General features: G+C 45.7%; 1 protein-coding gene across 1 annotated transcript in view; it reads left to right on the top strand.

Annotated features, from left to right (window-relative positions):
* Positions 1 to 19878, top strand: part of MPP4 (MAGUK p55 scaffold protein 4) — a 57766-nt gene extending 37888 nt beyond the window's left edge. The window contains exons 15-21 of the mRNA XM_006260409.3: positions 2080 to 2121; positions 2929 to 3099; positions 4452 to 4532; positions 11338 to 11431; positions 11726 to 11834; positions 15488 to 15622; positions 19408 to 19878. Of these exons, the coding sequence (XP_006260471.1) occupies positions 2080 to 2121; positions 2929 to 3099; positions 4452 to 4532; positions 11338 to 11431; positions 11726 to 11834; positions 15488 to 15622; positions 19408 to 19599 (824 nt within the window). The 3' untranslated portion in view covers positions 19600 to 19878. The remainder of the gene's footprint in view (positions 1 to 2079; positions 2122 to 2928; positions 3100 to 4451; positions 4533 to 11337; positions 11432 to 11725; positions 11835 to 15487; positions 15623 to 19407) is intronic.
* Positions 19879 to 27314: the final 7436 nt, after the last annotated feature.

The following is a 27314-nucleotide window of genomic DNA, read 5'->3' as shown; positions in this document are numbered from 1 at the left end:
TTTTCAAGAGCTGGTTGGACAGACACTTGGCTAGGATGGCTTAGTCAGGGATGATTCTGCTTTGAGGAGGGTGCTGGACTAAATGGCCTTGTGGGGTCTCTTCCAGCCCTACTTTGCTATGGTCCTATGAACATGAAAAGTAACTTAGGCAGACGATAATGCAATTTTATTCCAGAAATCTGTTATCTTTTGTAACTAGGCTACTTTCTGTACACATGCTCCAAGGTAGGGGTGGAGGCTGCATTTTAATTAGAGCAGCTCCCAGGAGCCTCTCCAATTAAAACACCCATAGCTTCGCATGTATTCAGTATCCCATGTTTCAACATGGCAGCTGGGGCACTTAAACCAAAGCTTATTCAACAAGCTTTAAAGCATCCCGCCACCACCATTGTGAAATGTGGGGACACTGAATACACGAGACGCTGCATCATGGGGGAACAGTCTGATTAGAACGCTCCAGCAGACTCAGCTGCTCCGATATGTTCTAATCAGAACACTTTGGAGCATGTGTAAAAGTGCCCTTTTTTATCTAAATCCAGGGTTTGAATTACACTTTGTCTCTTGTTGTGACAAGAGACAAGGGGTGGTAAGGGGTCTGCAAAAAAATTGGCCAGGGTCGGGCTTGTGTGCACAGGTCCCCACCAGTACCGCAAGGCTGGGGCCAGTGGCAGCCATTAGGTCACAGGGGTGGGCAAAATGCGGCCTGGGAGGCAGATGCGGCCTGCCAGGCCATTCTATCTGGCCCACAGGGCCCCTAAAAAATTCAGAAAATTAACATTTATCTGCCCTGGGCTGCCTGTCATGTGGCCCTTGATGGCTTGCTGAAACTCAGTAAGTGGCCCTCTGCCCAAAATAATCGCCTGCCCCTGTGTTAAGAGCTGTTGCTGCCAGCTGGGCTGCTTAGAAGGGTGCGGTGTGGGATGGGCTGGGGGCTGCGCACAGTGGTACATGGGCTCTGGGCTGTTGCAGGGGGGTGGGCATGCTGACTGGCCTGCAGGGGGGTTCTTGTCTCTGGGGGGGTGGGCTCAGTCCCGTCCCCCCCTACCTGCCCCATAATTCAAACCCTGTCTAAATCTTAGCCTATCTTCAGAACATGTTCTCCAATTTACTTGTTGGCAAAGTCTTAGCACTATAATCACATACAGCAAGTTGCTCACATACATTTATGCATGTACACACACTGGCAGCAAACTTTCTAAGAATCCAAGAGAAGTGAAGAGTAAAATGATCTATTAGATCATTCTCTAAGGACAATGACTAAAATCACTTTTAGTTTTGCCACTTAAGTGCTCATGAAACAACAAACAGCATAGCAAGGTACAGCTTCCTGTAGGAAGTGAGATCTAAACACTGCTGTCAGAGATCTCTTCCTAACCATTTTTAATTCATCTTGTTTGTAATAAATTTTCTAAGCCTTTATGAATGCTTTCAAGGTTCAAAGAGGGAGTAGTATTCAAGAGACTTTCAGTATAAGTGAATTTTAAGGAGACAGATGAGTACAGATCTGAAAGGCCATCTCAGATGCACAGCATTTCAGAGGTGAAAGAACTGAAGGGAAACAGATTACAAATTTAGCTTGAGTAGTGGGGAACGGAGCTAAGTGCCCAATGCTCTGGTTTTCAAATGTTGGAGTCGTAGACAGGAGTTGAGTTGTGTTGTTCTGTTTTTTGTTTTTAAAAGATTTAGTAGTATTATAGCCACCAAACTTCCAATTATTTTAATATTGGTTCATGGCAGCTAGATTCCACCTGGAGACCATAAACTGGACATAGTTCTTCTGCTTATACATACATAAAAACAATATGTGACAACTTTCTTAGAAAAAGAATGACTTTGTTCCAGCATTCAAAAACTGCGATATTAAAATTAACTAGCATGAGATGTACTACATTTTTTTCATGGAAACGTTGATGCAATGTGACTCTGCTGTACAGTGTTTGACCTTTGTACTTAATATAACTGAAATTAAACATTATGACCATACCTACTCTTTCATGTTCTAGAATAACAAATGTTTTAGCTCATTGTCTGTTCAATATTCTCCCCTTTTCCCCTGGGTGCTTGACTTCCCTCTGTCAGAAGAGGAGGAATTCAGTGATTCTGGTCAAAGGATTTTTATTGGTATGTGGTGAGTAGCAAGAGTCAGGTTTGGCTTCGCCTGAGTGTTTGTCTTGAAGCTGAATTGAATGTAGCTGACTTGTCTGAGAAGCATTCCTGAATTTTGCCCCAAAGGTTCTCTGATCCCATCTTTATTCACTCTGCTTTTTTAGATCCCAAGAGACCACCTTTTCCTATTAGCTTCTTCCTTATTGCTTCTCCAAGTGACTCAATCTCCCCAATAAATTGCTAGTGTAATCTGGCACCCTCCTCCTACCTAAGTCTTTAAGGTTCCCTTCCTTTGGTATGAACTTAGGTAGGGCCAGCTTTTGTGACAGACCGTGCCTCATACCTCATGCTTTTGTGTGAGGGGACTTTTCAAAGCCATATAGTCTATGTGAGATCTCCATTCAGATGGGTTGCTAGGTCAAGGAACAGTTTGTTTCAGGTAAATGAATGGTACTAATCTGGAAATAAATTTGTGTTCACTTCAGAGATTAGACAAAATTCAAGCCAGTTAAAAATGTCCAGACTAGATTGCCCATTTCTAACTAAATCTCCTCCATGCTTTATTCTGGAGATGTTTCTTTGGGTCTTAAATTCTTGGTGACTTTCAATGGGCCTTGTTCTAAGTAATTTTGAAAATCTCACCTATAACTGCTTTCAGAGCTCAGTGATTTCCACCAAGTTGCTGTATCAAGTACTTTAAACAAATTAATTTTTTCCTTTTCGAAAAGGCAAAACTTGAGGTGTTTTATGCGAAATGAAACTAGTGTTTTTTCACCTGCACTCAGTGCATGGATTTAATAGCAGTATCTCTGCTCCTTCCAGCTGGTTTCCGAAAAAGCATGCGTCTGTGCCGGAGGAAATCCCAGAACGTCCAACAGTCCTGTTATGCCCAGTGTCCCAGCATCTGTTACAGCACAGTAGCAGCCCCTTATGAAGAAGTGGTGAGATACCAGCGACATCCTTCCGATCGAAACAGACTGATCGTGCTAGTAGGTATGTTGTAGCAACTGACAGTAATGTGCCCCACAGATAGGGATGTACCTATTTATGCAAATCCTACAGGCTCTCCTAAATACAGAAGGCAAAGTATCATATTGATGAAAATCCTGTGGAATATGAAATTTAACCTTCTGTGAGTCCTACCATTGACTACAGTGGCTGTTGAATTTGGCCTTAGAGTTAACTCTTTAAAATGCTTCTTTGATTGGTGAGTGCAAAATTTTACCTACCTTTCTTTTTGCCATCCATCAGCTTTTATTTGAGTCTATGGATATGTTTTCCTTCTGTTCTGAAACAAAATCTTTTAATGCCCCTCCCCCCTCCTCCCCCCCCCCCCAAAAAAAATGTCATTGATCAAATACTTTATGAACAGACTAGAGTAAGAAATGTCGGATGGAAGTACAGTTTATCAGGGAAACTGTTCGACTTCAAACTTCAGATACAGAAGTGACGAGAAAATACTTACAATAGTGTTAGTGATGATGTAGCCATGATGGTCCAGGAATTATGAGAGGCAAGGATTTCTTAAGACAATATCTTCTATTGGACTAACTGGATGGTTGGGATAGAATTAGACAAGCAAGGCATAGACAGAATGTAAGACATCTGTCTATCCCAACCATGCAGTTGGTCCAATAGAAGATACCTACCTAAAAAATCTTTGCCTCATGAAAATAAATATTTATAAATGCTCTCTGATAAGTATCTTGTGGTCTAAGATTATGGTTAAGAACCCACAGGCACTTCAAGTGACATTAATTCAGTCTATACTATTTCAGTCATAGGCAGAAGGGAAAACCAAAAGATAAAAATTTGCATTGAGTAGGATTTTTATGGTGAATGTTACTGCGTCATGGGTTGCAGGTTCAAAAGTAGAATTTGATTTTCACGACTAAAAGGAAGCTGCTTCTGATGTTGCTAAGTACAACATTCCAGGGTGTTTGTGCTGAAAAAAAAATCTTGTCCTTTCTAGATTGTGTGATAACCAGCTTTTCATTCAAACTGGTCTTGGTGCCTCCCAACAATGGCTTAAAGGACTGGAGAGTGACATGTCTTGCACCTTGAGGTGCAGAATGTTGGCAACTTTTTTTGAATTCAGTGGGAACTGTAGATGCTTTGCATTTCCTCAAATTAGACTACTAATTTGTGATGCTAACACTAGGGACTCCTTCCAGGAGAAGCCGTAATCTGATTTCTGCACTGCTAGTTATTTGCTTCATCAGTTCTCTCACTAAACATGTTCCTTGACTGTTTATAAATATAAACTTACTAAAAAAGTGAGTCGATTTTATGCATAGTCTCAGTCATTGATATTACTTTGTGTGTGTTCTGTTTTAAATATCCAGGTCCTTCAGGAGTTGGAATAAATGAGCTAAGGCGACGACTTATTCAGACTAACCCTCGTCGGTTTCAAAGTGCTGTACCACGTATGTGACACATTCCTTTCATTCTCTAAATCAGTGGCTTCCAATTGTTTTAGACTCAAGGCATCCCTCCGTAACTTTTCTGAATTTGGCAGCAACGTGGTTGTGAACCGCTGTTTTAATGTCTCATCTTACCTACTTTATCTTCTGGCTGCTGAGTCATTAGGTGGAACTAACCCATGTACTTCTTTCCAGGGGACACTTGCAGAGCTGGATTGGGAAGCACACTCCTCATGCAGCTGTTTCCTGGTCTGGCTCTGCAGGAGCCCCCTGGAAAAAGGTGAGTGGGGCACTTTCACCTGGTTGTGGCAGTGCTGGTGCTTCATCACTCTTGAAAGGGTCTCATGGCATTCAGGGATGTCATTGCACCCCAATTTCCTTAACTTCATGTTCTAAGGGAAGAAAATATGAAATATCAGTGCTCTTCCTTTTATAGGGTATTCCAAGAATGGATGTTCAAGTGGAGTATCAAGTGGAGTGACCCAGGGGTTGGTCGTGGGGCTGGTTTTGTTCAATGTCTTCATCAGTAACCTGGAAGATGACATAGAGTGCACCCTCAGCAAGTCTGCAGATGAAACTAAGTTGTGGGGAGTAGCAGATACACTGGAGGATTGGGCTGGGATTCAAAGTGACCTAGATAAATTGGATGATTGGGCCAAAGGAATCTCATGAGGTTCAACAAGGACAAGTGCAAAGTCCTACACTTAGGATGGAACAATCCCATGCATGGGCTGGGGGTTGACTGGCTGGGCAGCAGCTCTGCAAAACAGGACGGGGGGTGGGGGGGAGTTACAGTGGACGATGAGCTGAATATGAGCTAGCAGTGTGGTCTGGTTGCAAAGAAGGCTAATGCCATACTGGGCTGCATTGATAGGTGTGTTGCCAGTAGGTTAAAGGAAGTGATTATTCCCCTCAATTCAGCACTGGTTAGTAGGTCTGTGTGAAGCTTCGGTTCCTGATTTGATTCGGCAGAGATTTGGCCTGAGTTGGTCTGAATCCCAGTCGAATCACAGGACCCTTGCATCTCTCCAAATCAAATCGGAAGCCTCCGAATCAATTCAGAGAGATTCAGAAAGATTCGGCGATTCGGACATAGACACAGCTTTAAATGTTTTTTCTACATACCTCAAGGTAGCAGGTGGCTTGTGAATGCTGCGATGCTGGGGCAGATGGAGTGTCCCACAGAAGCACGGGGGATCCTCAGAGCACTCAGCAGCAGACCCAGAAGTGGACCAGAAGCACTTCCGGTCCACTTCTGGGTCTGCCAAGGAGTGTGCTGGGGAACCCCCGCACTACCCTAGCTTAGCGACTGGTTCCTCCTGGGTCTTGGGGAGCATGTGGGGTCCCCCCATGGCCAATCACTGAGCCAAGGGGTACACAGGGGGGCCCCATGTGCTCCTCAGTAGGCCTGGAAGTGGATCAGAAGTACTTCCAGTCCACTTCTGGGTTTGCCGTTAAGCATGCGGACCAGACCGGACCGGACCCGCCCCCCCCGGTGGGATGCGCCATCCGCCCCAGCATCACAGCGTTCACAAGCCATACCTGGTACCTTGAGGTTAATAGAAAAAACATTTAAAGCTGTGTCTGAGTCCGAATTGCTGATTCTCTGAATCAGCATCGAATCTTCAGATTTGGATTTGGCTGAATCAAATTGTGGACAGTGATCCGAATCAAAAAATCGAATCACTGTTCCTGATTTGGCCGGAATCTGAATCAAATATGGCCTGTTTCACACACCCCTACTGGTGAGGCCATATCTGGAGTACTGTGTTCAGTTTTGGGCCCACACTACAGAAAGAATGTGGACAAATTGGAGAGAATCCAGTAGAGAGTGACAAAAATGGTGAGGGGAAAAGACCAAAGGAACTGAGTTTATTTAGTTTAGAGAAGAAGAGACTGAGAGGGGACATAATAGCAGCCTTCTACTACCTGAAGGGTGATTCCAAGGAGGATGGAGCTAGACTGCTCTCAGGGGTGGCAAAAGATAGAACAAGCAGTAATGGTCTCAAGTTACAGAAAGGGAAGTTTAAGTTAGATATTAGGAAGAATTTTCTCACTAGGAAGGTAGTTATACACTGGAACAGGTTACCCAGAGAGGTGGTAGAAGATCCTTCCTTGGAGGTTTTCAAAACCCGGCCTAGACAAAACTTTGGCTGGGATGATCTAGTTGGGGATGGTCCTACTTTGAGCAGGGGGTTGGACTAGGTGATCTCCTGACATCTCTTCTAACCTTAACTTTCTATGATTCTATGTTTTCTAACTCTGCAATGAGGCAAAGCTTATCTACTTTTATGAAGCTTTGTTTAAAGTAATCTTTTTTTTAAAGTACTTTTATGAAGCTTTCTTTAAAGTACACTGGCCATGTTTGCAGATGATACTAAGTTATGGGGAAAAACAGTCATGACAAGGGATAGGATGCAGATCCAAGTGGACCTGGACAAGTTGGAAAGGTGGGCAGAGTAGAATCAGATGTAGTTCAATAAGGATAAATGCAGAGTGCTTCATCTGGAGAGAAGTAACCTGCAACATTAATATATGTTAGGAAGAGATGTCCTGGTCAGCATGATGGCTGAAAGGGGCCTCAGGTTATGGTTGATCACAAGATGAACATGAGCTGCTAGTGCAATGCTGTAGTCAACAGAGCTACTAGCATACTGGGATGCATAAGCTGATGTGCCATGAGCAAGGCTAAGGAAGTGATACTTCATCTCTACTCAGTGCTAGTGAGATGGCAGTTGAGGTACTATTTCCAGTTCTGGGCACTGCACTTCAAAAAAGATGTGGTGAAACTTGAAAGGGTCTAGAGAAGGGCCACAAGAATAATTAAGGGCCAGGAGGACAAAACTTACAAGGAAAGACTAAGAGATCTGGGACTCTTCAGCCTGGGGAAGAGAAGACTGAGGGGGGCCTTGGTGCCCATCTATAAGTACGTAAAGAGTGAATATCAGGAGCTGGGACAAAAACTATTCACTGGGGCACCCCAGGGGAGAACAAGGAGCAATGGCCATAAACTTTTAGAGGATGTTTTCAGGTTGGATGTAAGGAAGAACTTCTTTATGGTAAGGTTGACCAGAATCTGGAACAGACTTCCCAAGGAGGTGGTGCAGTCCTTGGAAGTCTTGAAGAAGAGACTGGGCAGACACCTTGCTGGCATCATTTGATCTCAGCAGTTTTCCTGCCCAGAGCAGGGGGGTTGGACTCGATGGTCTTTTAAGGTCCCGTCTAGCCCTTAATTTCTATGATTCTATGATACTGCCTTTGACTGGCTTGTCCAACTAGCAGGAAGAGAAGTAGGGTGAAGTTGGGGTCAAGGTTCTGGACCTTTCATAGATTCATAGATGTTAGGGTCGGAAGGGACCTCAATAGATCATCGAGTCCGACCCCCTGCATAGGCAGGAAAGAGTGCTGGGTCTAGATGACCCCAGCTAGATGCTTATCATCCTCTTGAAGACCCCCAGGGTAGGGGAGAGCACCACCTCCCTTGGGAGCCCGTTCCAGACCCTGGCCACTCGAACTGTGAAGAAGTTCTTCCTAATGTCCAATCCAAATCTGCTCCCTGCTAGCTTGTGGCCATTATTTCTTGCAACCTCCGGGGGTGCCTTGGTGAATAAATACTCACCAATTCCCTTCTGTGCCCCCGTGATGAACTTATAGGCAGCCACAAGGTCGCCTCTCAACCTTCTCCTGCGGAGGCCGAAAAGATCCAGTTTCTCTAGTCTCTCCTCGTAGGGCCTGGTCTGTAGGCCCCTAACCATATGAGTGGCCCCTCTCCAGGCTATCCGCATTCCTCTTGAATTGCGGCACCCAGAACTGCACGCAGCACTCCAACTGCAGTCCGACCAGCGCCCGATAGAGGGAAAATATCACCTCCCTGGACCTATTCGCCATGCATCTGCTGATGCATGACAAAGTGCCATCGGCCTTTTTGATAGCTTCATCACACTGCCGACTCATGTTCATCCTGGAGTCCACTAGGACTCCAAGATCCCTTTCCACTTCCGTGCCACCCAGCAGGTCATTCTCCAGGCTGTAGGTGTGCTGGACATTTTTCCTCCCTAGGTGCAGCACTTTGCATTTCTCCTTGTTGAACTGCATTCTATTGTTTTCTGCCCACTTGTCCAACCTGTCCAGATCTGCTTGCAGCTGTTCCCTGCCCTCCGGCGTGTCCACTTCCCCCCACAGCTTTGTGTCATCTGCAAACTTGGACAGAGTACATTTCACTCCCTTGTCCAAGTCACTGATGAAGACATTAAAGAGTATCGGTCCAAGGACCGAGCCCTGCGGGACCCCACTGCCCACACCCTTCCAGGTCAAAACCGACCCATCCACCACGACTCTCCGGGCATGACCCTCCAGCTAACTCGTCACCCACCAGACTGTGTAGTCATCCAAGTCACAGCCTCTTAACTTGTTCACCAGTATGGGGTGGGATACCGTATTGAAGGCCTTCCTGAAGTCTAAGTATACGACATCCACCCCTCCTCCTGAAACCTTAGGAGACTTGGGTTTGATTCTTGACATGGTAATTTGTTATCTGCATTATTTTGGGCAAATCACATACTTTTATTAGGTCTCATTTTCCAACCCAGGGATAGGAAGTGCTTCCCACAGATGTTGTAAGGAAAAGCTCATTCTATTGTTTGAATTGCTTAGAACAGTGATTTCAAACTGAGTTCTGTGAAAGCCTGGGGTTCTGCGATAGGTCATCAGGAGTTTCAGAAAAAGACTGGGGATAATGACAAAGCGGACTGGGAGGCAGTGCACCTCCATTGCTGGGCCAGGTTGCCTGGTTCCATGTCAGTCATCTACATAGAGGTTCTACAGCCGGAGTGATATGAAAGGATTCTGTGACTTTAGGAGGTTTGAAAACCACTGGCTTAGATTCTGAAAACGGTGACAATATAAATCCTTAGGAAGCTCCCAGGCCTCAAATTTCTCTTTTAGCATTGCAATCTAAAGCAAATTTGTATAATTTTATTTTCTGACTGCCTGAGAAGTTCAGTCCTTGAGCATTCATAGCATGGGTCATGCTCTGTTTCACTCAGGTGTGGTACCTTTGCTTTCCAGCCAGTAATAGGCCTCTGTGTTACCTCAAACCCTTGGATCAGGGAACGAGTGGGTTGAAAGAGAGAATGCTTAAGATACAGGAGTTTACACTCCACTAATGTAGGTTTATTCAGCAGACAGCACATGCTCTTATTCTAAGAAATGCACTATAGTTACTTTGCAAGTGAGTTTTGCTCCCTGTCTTGGTGATCAGACATTTTAATGTCTTGCTAGAGCATTCAGGGGCATAGTCCTGTAGTCCAATGACCCTTTGTTTCCAACCTGCTTTTATACCTTTTGTTTCTTGCATATTCATTACTTTTACTACTACTAGCTATTTACAGACTATTTATATAATCAATTTCTTACTATTGGGCATTTTCCTGAAACCTTATATACTTAAACACACCCATATATGCATACCTTTCTTATTATACATCCACTTTCTGTACATTCTTCTCCCCACTGTCATTGATGATATTTATACTTTGACAAAATTTGTAGCTGCTTGCTCAGCTTTAACTAGATAGTAACCTCCTCCCCAGCTCGGATGCTATGTAAAACCTCACAGGAGTGGACACTGGCTGTTTTACAGTTACATCTGTCCTCCCTGTCATCTGTGGTGACAGAGGAGCCATAGGAGGTTTGGTAAACTTGTCAAGTGATAACATTATTTCTGTCGCATTGAGGCAGTTATCCACTGTTTAAATCCTGGTGAGCTCTTGGTGCCAACCAACTGACCTGTACTGGTCCTACCTAGAATTGTCCACCTGGCACTGGCTTTGTGGGTGGTACTGTCCCTTAGACTTGGTTTCCCCAAAACCTCTGGCACAATCTCTGTCCTTGGTGCTGATCTGTTTGTGCCTCTTCCACTACTGACTCACTCCTGTCTTCGGGGCCACTGCACCATACTTGCTTGAGGATGGAATGGCAGGCAATAGGGGGAAAAAAAGGTTGCACTGATGCCAGTGTGGCTGGTTTAGATCTGAGGCCTTCAACAGCCTTCAGCTCAATCAAAGACTTCAGTCAATGTCCTGAGCTTCTTCCAAGGGCCACATTCACCTCTCCTTAAATTGCAGTGAGTATTATGTTCCTGGATCAGAATTCCCAGGCCCCTGCTCATCTAGCCTGTACCTGTCAATCAGAGGACATAGAGGGCTTTCAGGATCTGATGAAGCAGGCCACACATGTATTGAGAATTCCTTGCTGATGACAAAGTAACACAGAAATGACAGAGAAACATGCTCCCTGATGGGTGTATTATATTATGCAGTAACCATAAGGTTAGTCCTGCCCATGAATGAAAGATTTGTTAACCTGATTAAAATGGTTTGACAGGCTTCTGGATCTTTTGGAACCTTGTGTTACCAGACTTCCAATTCTCACCTGATGCATTTTATGAAGCACATTGGCTTAAAAAGAAAACCAAACTCATGTTTTCCCAAAAACCCCATTTAGTAGGAAAATTCCCAAACTCAGTACTGCCTTAAAACAGTTTAAAAATTGTAAACGGTTCTAGCAATGATGCTCCATATGTTCAAATGGAGACTCAAAGAAGTACAATTTTTGGAAGTTTTACTAATCTAAAGGTTGTGTAGCTGGGGTTTTCTTTTGGGGAAAAAAAATCATGTATTACTTTTCTGATTACTTGTAAAAGTGAAGACTTTAAAATCTTCAACTTCAGTTTAAGAAAGATAGTGGTTGGAGATTTCTATTCTTCACTAGAAACTGTCCTAATAGTGACTTTTTTTCTCTCTCTCAGACACTACACGTGCTCAGAAGAGTTATGAAGTAAATGGTCGTGAGTATCACTATGTGTCAAAGGAAACATTTGAAAATTTGGTCTATACTCACAGGTAATTTTGAAGGCATATTAGAGTTCCTTTGTCTAATATTGCTTTCTTCTCACCATCTTTTATTGTTCAACATGCTCCAAGGCAGGACAGTTTTGAAGTTATTCTTCAGTACTGTCAGTCAGAAGAGATGAGCTTTGGTTTGTTACTAATCTGCAAAGATTGAATCAATTCAGGCTCGGGCTTTTTGAATGTCTGTCCCTAGCCTTGATTGTGTTTTTAACTAGGACACTCGATCTGAAAATTTAAAGGCTCTTCCCCATTTCTCCCTTCCTTCCCTTCTCATTACTTTTGCAGAATGTTGGAGTATGGGGAATACAAAGGAAATCTATATGGCACCAGTGTTGATGCTGTGCAAACAGTCCTGGATGAAGGGAAGGTCTGCATAGTTGATTTAGAACCTCAGGTGAGTCGGGCAGAAATCCAAGGCCTGCATTTTATGGAAGAAATAGGATCATAGAAAGAAACAGCATAATCCCTCTCATGACACTTGTTGGAAGTAGATGCCTCTCTTTTTTGCATTTGGCTTTAGTGACAAGCATAAATTACGGGTGTTTTATCAAAGGTACATGTGCATGTCTGGATCAAAAGTAAGGGTGCAATAAGTCCTTGAACTCGTTCCGAGCAGAAGCCACACTTTCCTGCAGAGGTTTCTGTCATGAACATCTCCCTTCAGGTTTATGATTCTGCAGCATGCCATCACTTCTTTTTGAACTATGTAATATCCTTGTGGTAACAGCAATTTTTAAGTGAAAAAATATGCTTAGGAAAGTATTTGGTAAAGTGGTTCCCAAACTGTGGTCCATGAGGCTATGACAAGTTGTCTATAGATCATATCAGATTGGCCCTTTTCAACTAGAAGTCTGATGAAAAAGAATTGGTGGGGAGAAGCTTGGAGGACATGGTGGTTAGCAACATATTCTGAGGGCTGATGAGAGTCCATTGATTCAAAAGAAGCCACCCATAAACTTAAGAACTACTTGTTTCAATATACTTATTTCTTTTGAAGCAGTTAAGTAGCTGGGAAATAAGTAGAAGCAGTTAACACCATTTAATCATATATTTGAGAGCTACTCCATAGATCAGCAGTGGTCAGCCTCTGGCCAGTGGGACTCCCCACACATTTGGAAATCTGGTGGTAGGTCTTTCTTATGGGGAATCATTAGTATAATTGCTAGATGCAGGTTGAACTTTACCCTGAGGCATGGTTCTGTAGCATCTCTATCGTTGTATCACTGATTAAAGACAAGGCTCAGTTAGTGAAATTATGGTAAAATTGGATTAAACCTTAATAACATTGTAATCTCCTGCTTACTGGAAACTGCAACTGTTTAGAATGCATACAAACTGCATTTGCTGTTTAATTTATATTGTGTTTACCCTCAGAATTGGAGTTGTAGTCAAATTATACAATTGCACATTTTCAACTGAAAATTTGTTTTGGGGGGAAAATGTGTACTGTCAGATCACACATGTCCATCTTGAATAAGTGCTGCTAACAGCTGAATATTGGGTTAGTATGTAGTTTGAAAACTAATCTAATAAAAGTAACAGGCCAACTTTTAGTAGATGCCTGTGAGAGTCTGTTTCTACAGCTTCAATGTGCCTGTTCTTCTGCTACCATATATATATGCTACTGTCCCTCGCCACTAATGAGGCTATGAAATTGTGGTGGACTCCATCCCCAAAGTCCTAACTCCTCCAGGAGCTCCACAGGACAGACATTTGACACCTTTGATATATATAAAACACTACAGAGTTGCTCACTAAACCCTTTTCCCAAATAATCTCTAAGAGAAGGAACTTTTTTATTTCCTCTTCTCAATGATCCATCAGAATCAGACTGGAGATGAGAGAATTTTTGAGGAGCAAGTAGTCATTCCCATCTAAGGTAGATGTTACCGTGTGGGTGCAGTAAAGTTACAGGGCCAAAGGGTACAGCTCGTTAGGAGCTGGAATATAGTAGTGTGAAGGGTAAGTACTGAGGAGATTTCTGAGGTGGGTGTTATTAATTATTGAGCTTCCTTTATTATTATGCACAATGTATTAACTAATTTGCCACTCCTTAGGTCGCTTGTACAACTGCTTAGCTTTCATAAACAATACGAAACACAACATACATGAGCACAAAACACAAAAATACAACAGAAATTGCTGCTCCTGTTTCTGTTGATAATAATACTACAGAAAAGGGATTACAAGTACAGTTACAGGTTACAACTACTTTACTGATTTCAGAATTATTTGTATTATTCATCTTTCATACTTACCACACCAATAGGTGTAGCATACTTAGTTATTCTATTCTGTTACCGAGTCAGACGAGACATTGCTGGCTTGGTGTTCCGCAGTTTTCAGGTGAGACGACTTGTTCACTTAGAGTGAGATATTTGTCTCGGGGACTCTGTGCAGCTGATCAGGCTGCAACATAAACTACTTGCGATTCTTCCTTCAATGCTCTGCAAGTGAGTTCTCCTCCGGATTGGGATTGCTTATGCTCGGTTTATATGGAGTGAGTTGGCATCGTGGCCCCCCTCCTACTCCGCCTCGCCATAAATCCCATATTCGGGTATGGATGCAGCATCTGGTGCATGCCCGTTTCACTCCACTGACCCAGTTTCGAGCAATTTTTTCTGGTCTGAGCCAGTTTTGGGACTTCCCAATTGCTCTAAAGTAACCCTGTATGCTTACATCTGATTGGTGCGTTGTTTCATTCTGTAATCTTAAGTTTCATTTTACTATAAATCACTTACACTTACTTTATGTCTCATTTCTATGTATTTATATTCAGGCCCTTTCAACAATGGCTAATAGGGAACACGCTTGTACTCATTACTATGGCAGTAGATAAGACGTAGGAGGAGAGTAGGGTATCATTTTAAAGGTTTTTTTAAATATGCTCCCTGGAAGGAACTATAGTAGTGAAATGTTGAGGCATCCATTGCGATTATCACTTCAGATAATTTCTGTTTATGCTTCACTTTTGGGCACTACCCTTTCTTCTAAGTCAAGGAAAAAAAAATAACAAAACTTGTCTAAGTTTTCTTTTTCTACCTACATTGTGGGCTTTCTTTTTTCCAGCCTTAGCATTGAGCAGGATAAGGCAAAAAGGTTGAGTTTGTAGGTGTCCAAGAGATCTTGAAGACTTAAGTCCAGCAAAGAACTCTGTTCAGATATTTTCCCTTAAATAATTCATTCATTTAATGGCATTAATAGTTTTTAATTTTATAACATTTAAAAACATAAATGAAAGAAAGGCAGCATGGCCCAATAAACTCCAGTGAGAAATTTCCTTTGGGTAGATGGAGTCAACATTGTTCAAGCATTAGGCTGGTAGTGGTTTTTTTGCTAATTAGAGAGATGAAAACTAGAAATTAGACAACTGTGGGTCTGAAAGAATGAGTGTTGCTCAAAAGCAGAATTACTGGCCAGGAGGTGTGCTCTGTGTCCCTGCAGCCACTTGTGTGTTCAATGTCTTCCCTTAAATTTGGTACTCAATGAAAAATAGAAACATAATTCTGCTAACATAGCAGAATGTAGCTCTTATTGATATTGTACTTATTCATGTTTTGTGCCTCTTGCTGTTTTACAGCAATCCACAAGTACTGATTATTGTTGTAAAACAGCACAGTAATTTAGCTAAAGCACCTCACCACCATTTTGGAACACAGGACACTGAATACATAAGACACTGGGTGTTTTGATTAGAGCAACTCCTGAGACCCACTCTAATTAAAATTTGCACCCCCACAACCCACCGGAGCACATGTAAAAACACCCTAGGTAATTTAAACCCTGTTAATGTGGGGTTTTATTTATTGAAGTTGATCATTTCTTAATAAGGTGACTGTATAGAATTAGGTAATTGGTGTGGTGCAAATACTTAACAATGGCAGGCCTGGGGATTACTAATGAGATCATTTTATAACAGGTGTTCTGGAATAAGATTACTACCAGGTCTGCAAATTGTAATAGTTTGTACATAACGCTTTTGTTTTTATCCCAGATTTTGTTCCCATGAAATATATTTTAACTTGCCCACTAATTGATTGATTGCAGGGAATACAAGTGGCTCGAACCCATGAACTAAAACCCTACATTATCTTCATCAAGCCACCTAGCATGAGCCGCATGAGACAGTCTCGGGAAAATGCCAGGATCATTACAGACTACTATGTGAACATAAGATTCAAGGTGAGACTTAGGAATAGTAAAGGTCTAACACAGCACATTGGTGTTTGGTCACAACCTGTCACATTCCTTTATTACATTAATATTTTAAAGGATCTTTGTCCTTACACTGGTATAAGTTCCACATTCACCAGAGAATGATTTGGTCCATTGTGTGGTTTTTCTAGATGATGGATGTCCTGAGAGGACTTGGGCAAATGATGCCTCATCATCTAAATTCACTGTGGGCAGAATTCAAATGGACTGACTTCAGTTTTTGCTTACAGAATGTTTTCTGGATTGAATCTATTGATTGATTAAAGACCAGAACTCCCTCTTATTTTAAGAATATGGTCTGAGGATTTTTTTAACATAAGGATTTATTTAATGAACCATAAGGTTTATAATGAGGGAGAGCTGCACAAATGGTTGGGAGCAGCAACATCAATTTTTAAAAAGGGAAGCCTGCAATAACTTGAAGGAAAGTCATGACAGAGTTCAAGCTTTTTATTGGTGACAGTACTACTTCCATTGGCACAAACTTATTTTTGCTGCGGGGGGCCAAAGATGAAGCCCCCCCTCCTTGGTGGCATGGCTGAAGCGGAGCTGAGTGGAGCCTGTGTGGGGGCAGGAGCAGATGCAGGTGGTCCATTGTGGGCTTGGGGCTCCCCGCCCTGCTGCCCTCTCCCCGGGAGCCCCACACAAGCTGTACCACCATGGCAAGGCGCCCCCTATTCACCTGGCAGCACTGGGGGCACAAGTCTGTGCCACTGGACTTCTGGACTTTAGGAAGGCCTTCGACACAGTTTTGCACCCTATCCTCATTGGGAAGCTAGCAGACTGTGGCATGGACGCCTACATGGTCAGGTGGGTGGCCAACTGGCTTAGGGACTGCACCCAGAGAGTGGTGGTGGATGGTTCCTTCTTGGCCTGGAGGGAGGTGGGCAGTGGGGTCCCGCAGGGTTCAATATTATTTAATATCTTCATCAGCAATTTGGACGGGGGCGTGGAGAGCACCCTCTCCAAGTTTGCTGATGAATCCAAGTTATGGGGCAAAGTTAGTACACCAGAGGGCAGGGAGCAGATTCAGGCTGACCTGGACAGGTTGGATCAATGGGCAGAGAGAAATAGGATGCAATTTAATCAAGATAAGTGTAAGGTACTCCACCTGGGAAGGAGGAACCCCTAGCACACCTATCGGTTAGGGAGTGTCCTTCTCAGCAGCTCGGAGGCAGAGCGGGATCTCGGAGTCATAATTGACTCCAAGATGAACATGAGCTGGCAGTATAACGAGGCCATCAACAAGGCCAATCTCACCTTGTCATGCACCTGCTCATGCACAACTAATAGAACAAAGGAGGTGATGCTCTCCCTCTATGCGGCACTGGTCAGGCCGCAGTTGGAGTACTGTGTCCAGTTTTGGGCGCTGCACTTCAACAGGGACGCTGGGAATCTCGAGAGGGTCCCGAGGAGGGCCACTCGCATGATTAGTGGCCTTCATGATAGGACCCTACGGCGGGAGGTTGAGAGAGCTGAATCTCTTCAGCCTTCACAAGAGACGGCTGATGGGAGATCTTGTGGCCGCCTATAAATTTATTAGGGGAGGTCAACGGGGAATAGGGGAAGTGCTGTTTAGTAAGGCGCCCCAGGGAGTGACTAGGAATAATGGGTGTAAACTAGTTGAGTGGGGATTTAGGTTAGATATTAGGAAGAAATTTTTCACAGTAAGGGTGGCCAGGATCTGGAATGGACTTCCAAGAGAGGTGGTGCTATCACCTAGCTTGGAGGTCTTCAAGAGGAGGCTAGATAGTCACCTGGCTGGAGTCATCTGACCTTGGTCCTCTTTCCTGCCAGGGGCAGGGGGTCGGACACGATGATCCATTGTGGTCCCTTCCGACTCTACAATCTATGAATCACTGCCCCCACCTCCACTGCAGCCAGGTGGGTAGGGGTGCCTTGCCATGGTGGTGTGGGGCTCCTGGGAGAGGATGGCAGGGTACCCAAGGCCCCCAGCAGGCAGCCTACATCCACCCCTGCCCTGCACACAAACCTGGCAGGGTATATGCCCCCCATGCACCCCTCTCCAGGAGTGCATGCAGTGGCAGGGAGAAACCCCCCACCCCCTGGACAAGCTGCCCATGGCTCTGTCCCCCTCCCTGCCCCAGCCCTCATGCACTGGCTGGGCAATGCCCCCAGGCCCAGTCCCTGCACCGCTCTCTCTCCCACTTTGGGGCCTCGATCTGCCACCCTGAACCTCATAAATTTACCTTCAGACAGTTGGTGACCTGGTCTCCGCTGCTGCCTTGGGCATATTTCTGGCCCCATGCATGTGTGTTCAAGCACACATGCATGTGGCACCCCCTACTCCCACTCCCCACAGCCCCTTGCAGCAACCTGGGTTTGTTAGTCTTCAGTTAGGGATGGGTGGTTATCCTGGCCTCTTCCCAAGCGGGGGGGGGGGGGGGGGGGGGGCAGGGCCCTTGGGGCCTGCACATACTCAGTGCCTAGGACTACTTTGTATTTTTATGCCACATTTTCTTTGAGTATTTCAAAGTGTAGTACAGACATTACTGATTTAACCTTCCCTCCCCATACATCTTTGTGTTAGAAAAGTAGTATCCTCATTTTGCTTTGTATGTGCTCAGCTCCCCACCTGTAAATGATTTGACCAAGTCAGTGGCAAAGTAAGGAACTGAAACCAGATCTCATGGCTACTAATTGCGATCTTCCAACCATGAACTCGCTCTTCCCTTTTAAAAATTATAGATAAGGAAACCTATGATAAACCTACCATATTTACTCACATATACACTCACCTTGCCCCCAGAAATCAGTCTTCCAAAATTGCTGAGCATCTTAAGCAAGGAGAGATGAATTTCTGCCCAGAATGGCAGCGTGGAGATTCTGTAATATGGCAGCTGCTGCTGCTTTTCCTTCTCTTCCTTGCAACATCTGTATGGACAGAGGGGAAGAGTCTAGCAGGGGCAGATCCACAGAGTGTGTGTGTGTGGTCACACTCTGCTGTGATTCCTGTTCCACCCAAAATTGGAAGCTACCTGCCTAGCAGCAGCAGTTGCATTTCTATTTAAGCAGTGCTGATGAATTCGATTGAAGTCATGACTCATAACCTACATGGTTGCTCTTCAGTACATGTGTATTAACTCTCTATCTCCTTTTTAATGATCTTGATGTTCACAATCAAGCTATCCTTTCTTCAGCAATTTTGTTATATGTTGGCTACTCCTCATCTCTCCTATTTCACAGCCCTGTACTCTTTTGAGCTCTTTTCAAAATCCTAGATCTACCCATGTTGTCTAGTCATCATCAGTTGCCATTTCAGCTTTAGTCTGAGCAGCTAAGAGCTGCAAACACCTGAGCTGTGAAATGGATAAAACTTGCTTTTGTCTAAGCAAGAAAGGGAGAGTAAGCTCAAGATTAGGCTCTATTCCTGCTCTATGTGGCCATAATGCCTGGAAAATCTTTTTTGTTGTTGTTCATTCCACCTTCCCCAAAACAAGGTAAGTGTCTTATTTGGGGGTGTATGGTACAGGAGAAAATGTGGGTGTTTAACATCCAAATGTGTCATGTTAGGGGTTGCCAGCAGGTACATGAGCAATAAAACTAAGCAAGTAATGTGTTACAGGCAGCAGCTCACTTTGCTCTGTCAACCTGCAGGAACATGTTGCTGTAGAAAGCAAAATTTCCTGTGGATGAGAGCAGTGTCTCACAGGCACAGTGTTGCTCAGGAGCCACAGGTGAGGGCACTGCTCTATTAGTGGTACTTTATCAGTATGTACTGCCTCTTACAGGAGGAGGATTTAGAGGAGATGGAAGATTCAGCTAAGAAAATGGAAGCTCAGTTTGGCCAGTTTTTTGATCAAGTGGTTATGAATGACAGCTTACAAGAGGCCTGTGTACAGTTGCTGTCTGCAGTCTGTCATGCACAAGATGAGCCCCAGTGGGTCCCTGCAACATGGATATGCTCAGACTTTCAAACATAATTCTGAGAAGCAGTATCTTCACAGATTACAGCTTATATTTTACCTCAAAAATGATCCCAAGGTCAAGATTGCAAGAATATATCTTTGTATGCGGGGATTTGAATGAGGATTAGGGGGAAAAAAACCTATTACAAATGTAATCGTGCTGTTTTATGCATAATTCTTAAGCATTACATGTTGCAGTAACAATTTTGTACAAAAAGTTGCATCATTGTAGTGTATCAGTTACAAGAATTAAAAAAAATCTATTTTGTTTCATGTGTTTGTATGGTCTGGTCATATAGGGTTAAAAAGAAATTGTCTCTGATACCTCTCTCTTTTTTTTTATTAGAGACATTCTGATTTTTATGACCATTGTTTACTCCAAAATTAAAACCATGGGGAATGATATAAGTAACACTTCTGGAGTATTTTTTTAAGTGGGTTGCCTTTACTGAGCCAGGGGGGAGAGTGTTTTATAAATGTATTACTGTACAGTACAGACTACTTTTGTCCACAAACAAGTTTTGTAGGTTTTTGTTTTTATCTTTTAGAAATTAGAAGCATAGGATCAGAGCGAGCCGTAGGGGTGGGCGACATGGGCCAGGCACACTGCTCTAGTTTGCCTGCCTGCTCCTGCACAGCAGTGCCTGCCTGCCTGGTACACCATACTGCTCTGCGTCCCTGCCAGACTTCGCCTATGACCCTGCTTACACTGTGCACCAGCACAGACTTGTGGGGTGGGTGGAAAAGGCAGGGGAAATGAGGGTGTGCCAAAATTCAAGTTGGGCCAGGGCACCATTTCTCCTAAGGCCAGCTATGCATTGGATGATGCTATTAACACCACAAATGACACAGGAAGTTGTACATTTATAATACATGTATAAAATGATTTTTTTATATTTTAATTTATTGCTGCTTAGCAAAAATTGACTGATGATACCATTAACTCTATAATGAACTATTCTATAACAGGTTAACCAAAGTAGAAATAATCAAGAGCAGAATTAAGAGTCTGCAAGCAGGGGGAAATTAAGAACCTGATCCTGGAAATGTTACAAATGTAAATGAAATCAAATCACGGAAGTACTTCACGCAAAGGTTTTTGTAGGACCAAGGCCTTAGGCTCTTGGTTCTTCTGCCTGGAGGAGTATCCTAACACAGTGGGGACCAAACTTTTTGGCAGGTGTGCCGCAAACTAAGCCCCACTCACCCTTGAGTGTCATTCTCTTTTCCCTACTCAATCTGCTGCTCTCTCTGCCCCCTGCCTTGTGTTTCCTGCCTAATCTAATGCTCTGCTGCTGTGCTGTGTGCCTATTCTCCAATATGCTGCATACCCCACACAGGCTGCCCATGCCACTTGTGGCACTTATGGCTATCCTGTCCCAATATATCAGTAAATATGAATTGTAGATACTGATAATATGCTGCACAACTGATTTGTGCTTCTGGCCTAAGGCAGAAAGAAGACCATCATACCAGTGCCCTATTAAAAGAACAGCAATTGCTGGTAATTTCAGCTTCTCACCTTTTGGATGCATCTTGTCCTTCCTCTTGGTTATAATCCACTCTAGCCCAGTAGAAGCAAATAGCTATTAATAATGCTTCTATTTATGAACAGATGTCCATTTCAGATGCTTAAAAATGGCCTCTTTAAAAAGGAATCCTTTTTATAGCCCAATTTATGCAAGAGTATAATACAGTAAAAGCATCTGCATTTGCATGCCCTCTGCATTGTTCTGATTTTCACCTGTCCAAATTACGTGCTGATCCAATGTCACTCAGATAACCTGAAGAAAAGTAAGCTTTTACCAGTTTATTTTTCACACTTTCAAAACATAGCTTTTGAAGGATTTGCCACTCCCATCTGTTTGGAAATGTGTATGTTCTATTCTGGAAGGCCAGTGCTGATCTTAAAAGTGGCTTAAGGGCTTATAGCTCTGAGCTCTTTACGTGTGTTGCACTAGTCATTCACCTCTTGTTAGGGAGGACAAAAGTTAAAGCTAAGTCCAAGAGATTTGAGCCTTCTGTCATGCATTCCTTCACTTCCTGCCATACATTCCTTCCATCCAGCTGCTCATACTGCTTCACCAAAAATAGCAATGCATGTTAAAACCAAGTTGCATGGCTTCTGAGTGTAGTTTCTTAGAGATCAGTCATTGCTGAATGTATTTTTCATTTAAACTGCAATTTTAGGGTAACTGTGCTATCATAATTGCTGGGTGAAATTTTGAAATAATATAAAAAGATTTTCTGAATCTGCTACTACACTAAAATGGTTATTACAGGATGTTATGAGCCATGAGGATTTCAGGCTATCTTGTCAATTCTCACACCTTGCTTTTTGCAATATATGACTTGGTTTCTCTTGAACACAGCTTAGGGAGCTCTTGAGAATTCTGTTTTTGTCTATTTAAAAGATAACATTTCAGGAGATGCTTAATGGTTGATGCCACAGGTAGTTTCACTTAGTGATTCCTACACTAAGACAGAAGACAGAAGCACCCTGGCTGAGAATCACTGCACTAGGGACTAACCGTCTTCCCGACTGTGGGGTGAGCTGGCAGTCATTTACCATCTGCCCTGCCGTGAAGAAAGAGCTGACTGAGGGCAGCATGTTCATGGCCCACTCTCCTCCCAGGTGTCCATTAAGTACGTTGCTAAATTGTTTATGTGCACAGCTAAGCTGGTGTCCACCTCAGATTATTTTTTCTGCCTGTTCATCAGAAAAAAGTGACCAGGGGATTGTGAAGGCTGGTAAGATGCAGGGTTGGTGCATGAGCAACTGGTGCCACTTGGGGGGGGGCATGTGCCTCACCCCGAGCCCAGTCAGCAACCAGAGAGGGAATCTCGCTGACTGGGGTTCCCTGCAGCCACTCGCGCTGGCCAAGAAGTGGCCACGGCACTTTATCCAGTGCTCCCACTCCCCAGCCGGCACCAGCACTCCTGCCTGCCCCGCTGCCCATCACCCAAGCCTGTTAGGGGGTACACCAGCACTCTCAGGGTGCACGTGCACCCACTATGTGTTGCCACTGGGCTGGGGGATGGCAGAACAAGGAGCAATGATCTCAAGTTGTAGCAAGGGCAGTTTAGCTTAGATATTAGGAAAAACTCTCCCAGGACGAGGGCAGTGAAGCACTGCAACAGGTTACCCAGAGAGGTGGTGGAAATGTCCATCCTTGGACCTTTTTAAGACGTGGGTAGGGGCTGGGATGATCTAGATGGGGCTGGTCCTGCTCCGAGCTGGGGGTTGGACTCAGTGACCTGCTGAAGTCCCTCTTTTCCAGTCCCCCCTGTCTGCGACTCTGATGCCCCTTGTAGAGCCCAAGCATGACACGGGGCGGGGGCTCTCGGCCTTTCCAGGCGCCCGCTCTCGGTTACTCCGCATGTTTCTGACAGCACGGGAAGCCCCGGCCCCGCCTAGCACCCCGCTCCGTGCAGCGCTGCCTCAGGCACACGAGGGAACACGAGGGTGACGTTAAGGAAGCCTAGAGCAGCTCTGGCGGTGCCAGCCCGGGAGAGCCGGCGGGGCGGCGCGGGTGACAGCCGGGCACATCGGCCTTCTTGTGGCGGGCGCAGGCCGCCGACGCCGCGGGGGATCCCCCGGCCCGACTCAGCAGCGCCGAGCGCCGCCGATGACTGCTGGTCTGCAGCCCTGCAGCGGGGGCTAAGGGAGCCGGAGTAGCGTTCTACCCCCTGCCGGAAGCGGCGCCGGGCTCCTCCCCTTCCCGCCGCGTCCTGGAGACCGGCAGGGCCGCGCCCGCAGTATGGAGAGACTTGGCGCGGCGCCCCGCCAGGTTAGGCGGGGCTGGGTGGCTTTGCCGCGGGCCGGGGGAGCCGCCTCGGGCACACACCGCCCCCGCAGGCTCCGGGGGGCCTCCCCGCCCCGTCCCTCCCTCCCGGCGCGGGTGGCGCTGAGGGGGGCGGCGGGTGCCAGCTGCACGGGCGGGGCTCCATGCCCGGCCGGCGCCTCGCGCTTGGTCCCGGGCACCCCTCGCAGCAGATCTGCGCCCGTCTGGCCCCGGGACTAGTAGCAGCAGGGGCTTGTGCCTAGAGGTGGCGCCCCGAGCCGGACGGGCTCGCGCCTCCTCGGGGCACGTTGCGGTGCAGCGCTGGCCCGGGGGGGCTGCGGCTGCGACAGAAAGTCCTGCAGTGCCACCCGCCACCCCCGGCCGTGCCTGTTGCCTGCAGGGCAGGTGGTTTCAGCGCGGGGAGTGGCAGGGCATCACCCCGGTGCTTGTAAAATACTGTGTCAGTAGAGGCCCAATGCTCCAGCTGGGGGCAGAGGCAGGCAGGAGGATGGGTGCACGCTAGGCCTGCCTGCAGCCACCACCTTCCCACCCCAGCCCAGGGAGAGTGCGCCCAGCCCGAGCCCATGCCGCTCCAACCCCATGTGTGCAAGCTGGATCCAGAGCCTGCAGGGCTGGATCCGGCCCCTAGGCTGTAGATTACCAACCCCGATGGATGACACGGTGGGGCTCAGAGGAGTGTTTATGCCTCTGAAATCTTCCACTTCCTAGGAGGCTTTCCACTTGGGTTGCATCTGATGGAGGGGCAGTAACAGAAGTGAGAGGCACTGACGGCAGCTGGTAGGGTGGTGGTAGCAGGATCTGGGTGTAGGGGCAACAAAATAGATCTCATGGGCCTGGCAAGTGGCCCCAAATCTTTCAGGGAAGGGAGCACTTTGTCAGTCTGGGGGTTGAACAATTCTGTTTCCTCAAAGAGCAGATTAGCTGAGTCCTGGGACCCTGGGGACCCCAGAGGCTTGTAGCCAGGACAGTTGTGGTGACCACAGCCCAAGAAGTTGTGTCCACTGCATCCAGGGCTGTCCTTTACATGGTCTCGTCAGTCCACTGGTTCTCTGAAAGCAAAGGCAGAAAAGGTTCTGCCTGGTTATGGGACAGTCTCTTTACATATTTGGCCACCCCTTGTGTGCTTTGAAATTATGTGTGAGCAGTGCCCAGTAGTTTGTGATAAGAAACTGGAGGCTTGCAGAGGATTAGGTCCTTCATATCTAATAAATCTGTCTGTCCAACAAACCTGTTTCTTAGGAACCAGCCCAGATTATCAACTTTTTTCACGGGCTGCTGCTACCCCAAGAGATGATGCGGGGGTGGCTTGGGGGTAAGAAAATAAGTATTCTGTACAATTGGAGCCCTGTTCTTGTTCACACACCTACCAGGTCATGCAGGTCAGGCAAGCAGGTGCCATAGTGAGTTAGATCAAAGATGGTGTCATTGACAGGGGGTGCCTCATTAGGTGGTCTGGGCTGGTGGAGAATGCCCACTAGCATGTGGGTCAGAGGTCCAGTGTCCCCCATGACTTGCAGTTGCTCCTGAAACCTTCTACCCTCCTTGCTAGTGGGAAGAGGAGGGGCTGTTGTCTCCATGAAAGATAAGAACTCCCTTGAGTAGTTTTAAAAAAAAATATTAATATCAGAGAGATCAGCTGGACCATGGGCTGAGGAAACATACAGTCTGAAGAGACATTTGAATAGGATGCCAGCAAGTGTGATGCCAGGTAACTGGACTAGTGGTGTAGATGAAAGCCCCAAAGCTAAAAAGGCCACGATGATGTAGTGTAGAGGAGGCCATAGAAGAGGGGCACCAGTAGATGGTGTGGAAATACTTGCCATCATGCTGGGTGAGAGGATCCCTTAGGAGGCTGTGAGAAGGATGCAGAGGCTGGTGCCAGGGACATTTACTCTAAGTCATGTTCAGTGCCCAGTTCCAAGCCTAAACTGAATGACAGCTGGGAGCTTTGGCATCACACAGACAGGAGACTACCGATAGATGTGGAACCAAAAGGTTGATGGCTGCAGTTAGAGGTGGAGGTTCCTTGTCAGAAGAATTTGTGGCAGTTTCTGTCAGGTCAGGGGCTGTAGATGAAGGCAGTCTGTAGACCTTAATACTAGTCAGGGTAGGGGTGGGCAAAATACGGCCTGCAGGCCATATCTGGCCTACCAGTTGTTTCTATCCAGACTATGGGCTGGCAGCACAGGCAGCAGCTCTGGCCTCTGCTGGCACCCCAGGGGATATTGGATGGAAGCAGACCTGTCTGCCCCACCATGTGGCTCCACGTGGCAGGCCCTGGGTTAGCCGTGCTTGAGCCCCAGCACCCTTGCTTGGGCTGAGCCGGTGGTGCCCAGCCTGCCTGTGGCTCAGAGCTGGTGGGAGCTGCCCTGGGAACTAGGACTGTGAGGCAGGTGCTCCACAACTGTGGCCAGAGGCAGCAGAGCTTCCCCAGCGCCTCCTGGCAGATGAAGTCCCAGTTCTGGCCCTGGCCCCACCTACCACATTGCTCTGTGCAGTGCTGCGAGCTGACCCAGCCACCTGCTGTCCCATCCTGTCCACCCAGGTGAGGCTGCCCCTAGTACCCTGGGTGGGAGCAGAGGCTGGGGCTCCTCTTGGGGGAAGGGGAACCCCTAGGCTGCAGGTTGCATGGCCCTGGTGGGGAACTGGCACAGGCTAGAGGGGTTCACTGGGCTTCCCTAGGCTTTGTGGGGGCAAGTGTGAATGGGAAGGGATGGGGCAGGCAGGTTTGGGGTGCAGGAGGCTCTTGGGAGGCATGTCTGGGTGTAGGCTGAGGCAGAGTTCCCTTGTGATTTGGGGAGTGGCTGGGCAGTGGCAGGGTTCTGCTGAGGGTGGGGCTGTCCTCCCTTGACCGAGTGTCCTGCTGTCTGGTTTTGCTTTCCTTGGGAGAGAGACTTTATTTTGAGTTATTATGCAATTGCCTCTATATACTACCCCAAAAAGCATAAATTAGGACAAAAACATTTTTGAAATAAAATTAAAATATTTTATAGTAGATGTTTTATTTTTAGCATATTTTTCATCTATAATTTGTTAAAATTATATCATCACCATTAATTTTGTGTGTGTGGCCTTTAGTAACTCACCAAATCTCATTAAATGGCCTTCCAGACAGAATATTTGTCCACTCCTAAGTCGGGGAAACCAACTGCTTCATCTTTGAGGCAGAATTCTGCACTGCCTAGCTCCAGGAGACTTAGTCATTAGGAGCAAAATAGAGGCCTGATATGGGGGACTGGTTCCAAACCCCTACTCAAAAACAAAATGTAGGTACTCTCAACCCTAAAGTTAAGGGGAAGGGTAAAGGGATTAAAATGTAACAGAAAAGAATAAGCAAATTTGGGTGAAGAATGGGTGTCAGGGATTGAATACTTGTCTCCTTTCTAGTCTACTTGTTTCTAAGAACTCCAGGTAATATTAAGTAACATCCTGTTTTCCTGTAACTTCCTGTTTCCACCTTCCCTTGGAAAACACATTATGTTAAATTGAAATGCTGGGCTTCATTAATGCTGCAAGCATATAATTTGCATATAATTTATGGAGCAAGCTAGCATCTATTACCATGGAAGATGCCATATAAAATAGAATATATTGATTAGTAATTTTGGTATTGAAATGTCACCCTGGAAACCTGCACTGTAATATGCTGCTTCTGTGGATTTGGGATAGAGAGCTTTTAAGTCCCAGGAAACTGGAAATCTGAACTGGAAATAAAGCTCTTGTACATAGAATCACAGAAAATTAGAGTTGGAAGGGACCTTAGGACAGGGTGGGCAATTATTTTGGGCAGAGGGCCTCTTACTGAGTTTTGGCAAGCCATCAAGGGCTGCATGACAGGCAGCCCAGGGCAGATGAATATTAATTTTCTAAATTTTTTAGGGGCTTCGCAGGCCAGATAGAATGGCCTGGCGGGCTGCATCTGGT

This window comes from Alligator mississippiensis, chromosome 4, assembly GCF_030867095.1.
Source record: "Alligator mississippiensis isolate rAllMis1 chromosome 4, rAllMis1, whole genome shotgun sequence".
NCBI lineage: Eukaryota > Metazoa > Chordata > Crocodylia > Alligatoridae > Alligator > Alligator mississippiensis.
Note: the sequence above shows the minus strand (reverse complement) of the source record. Positions and strands in the feature narration are given on the sequence as shown.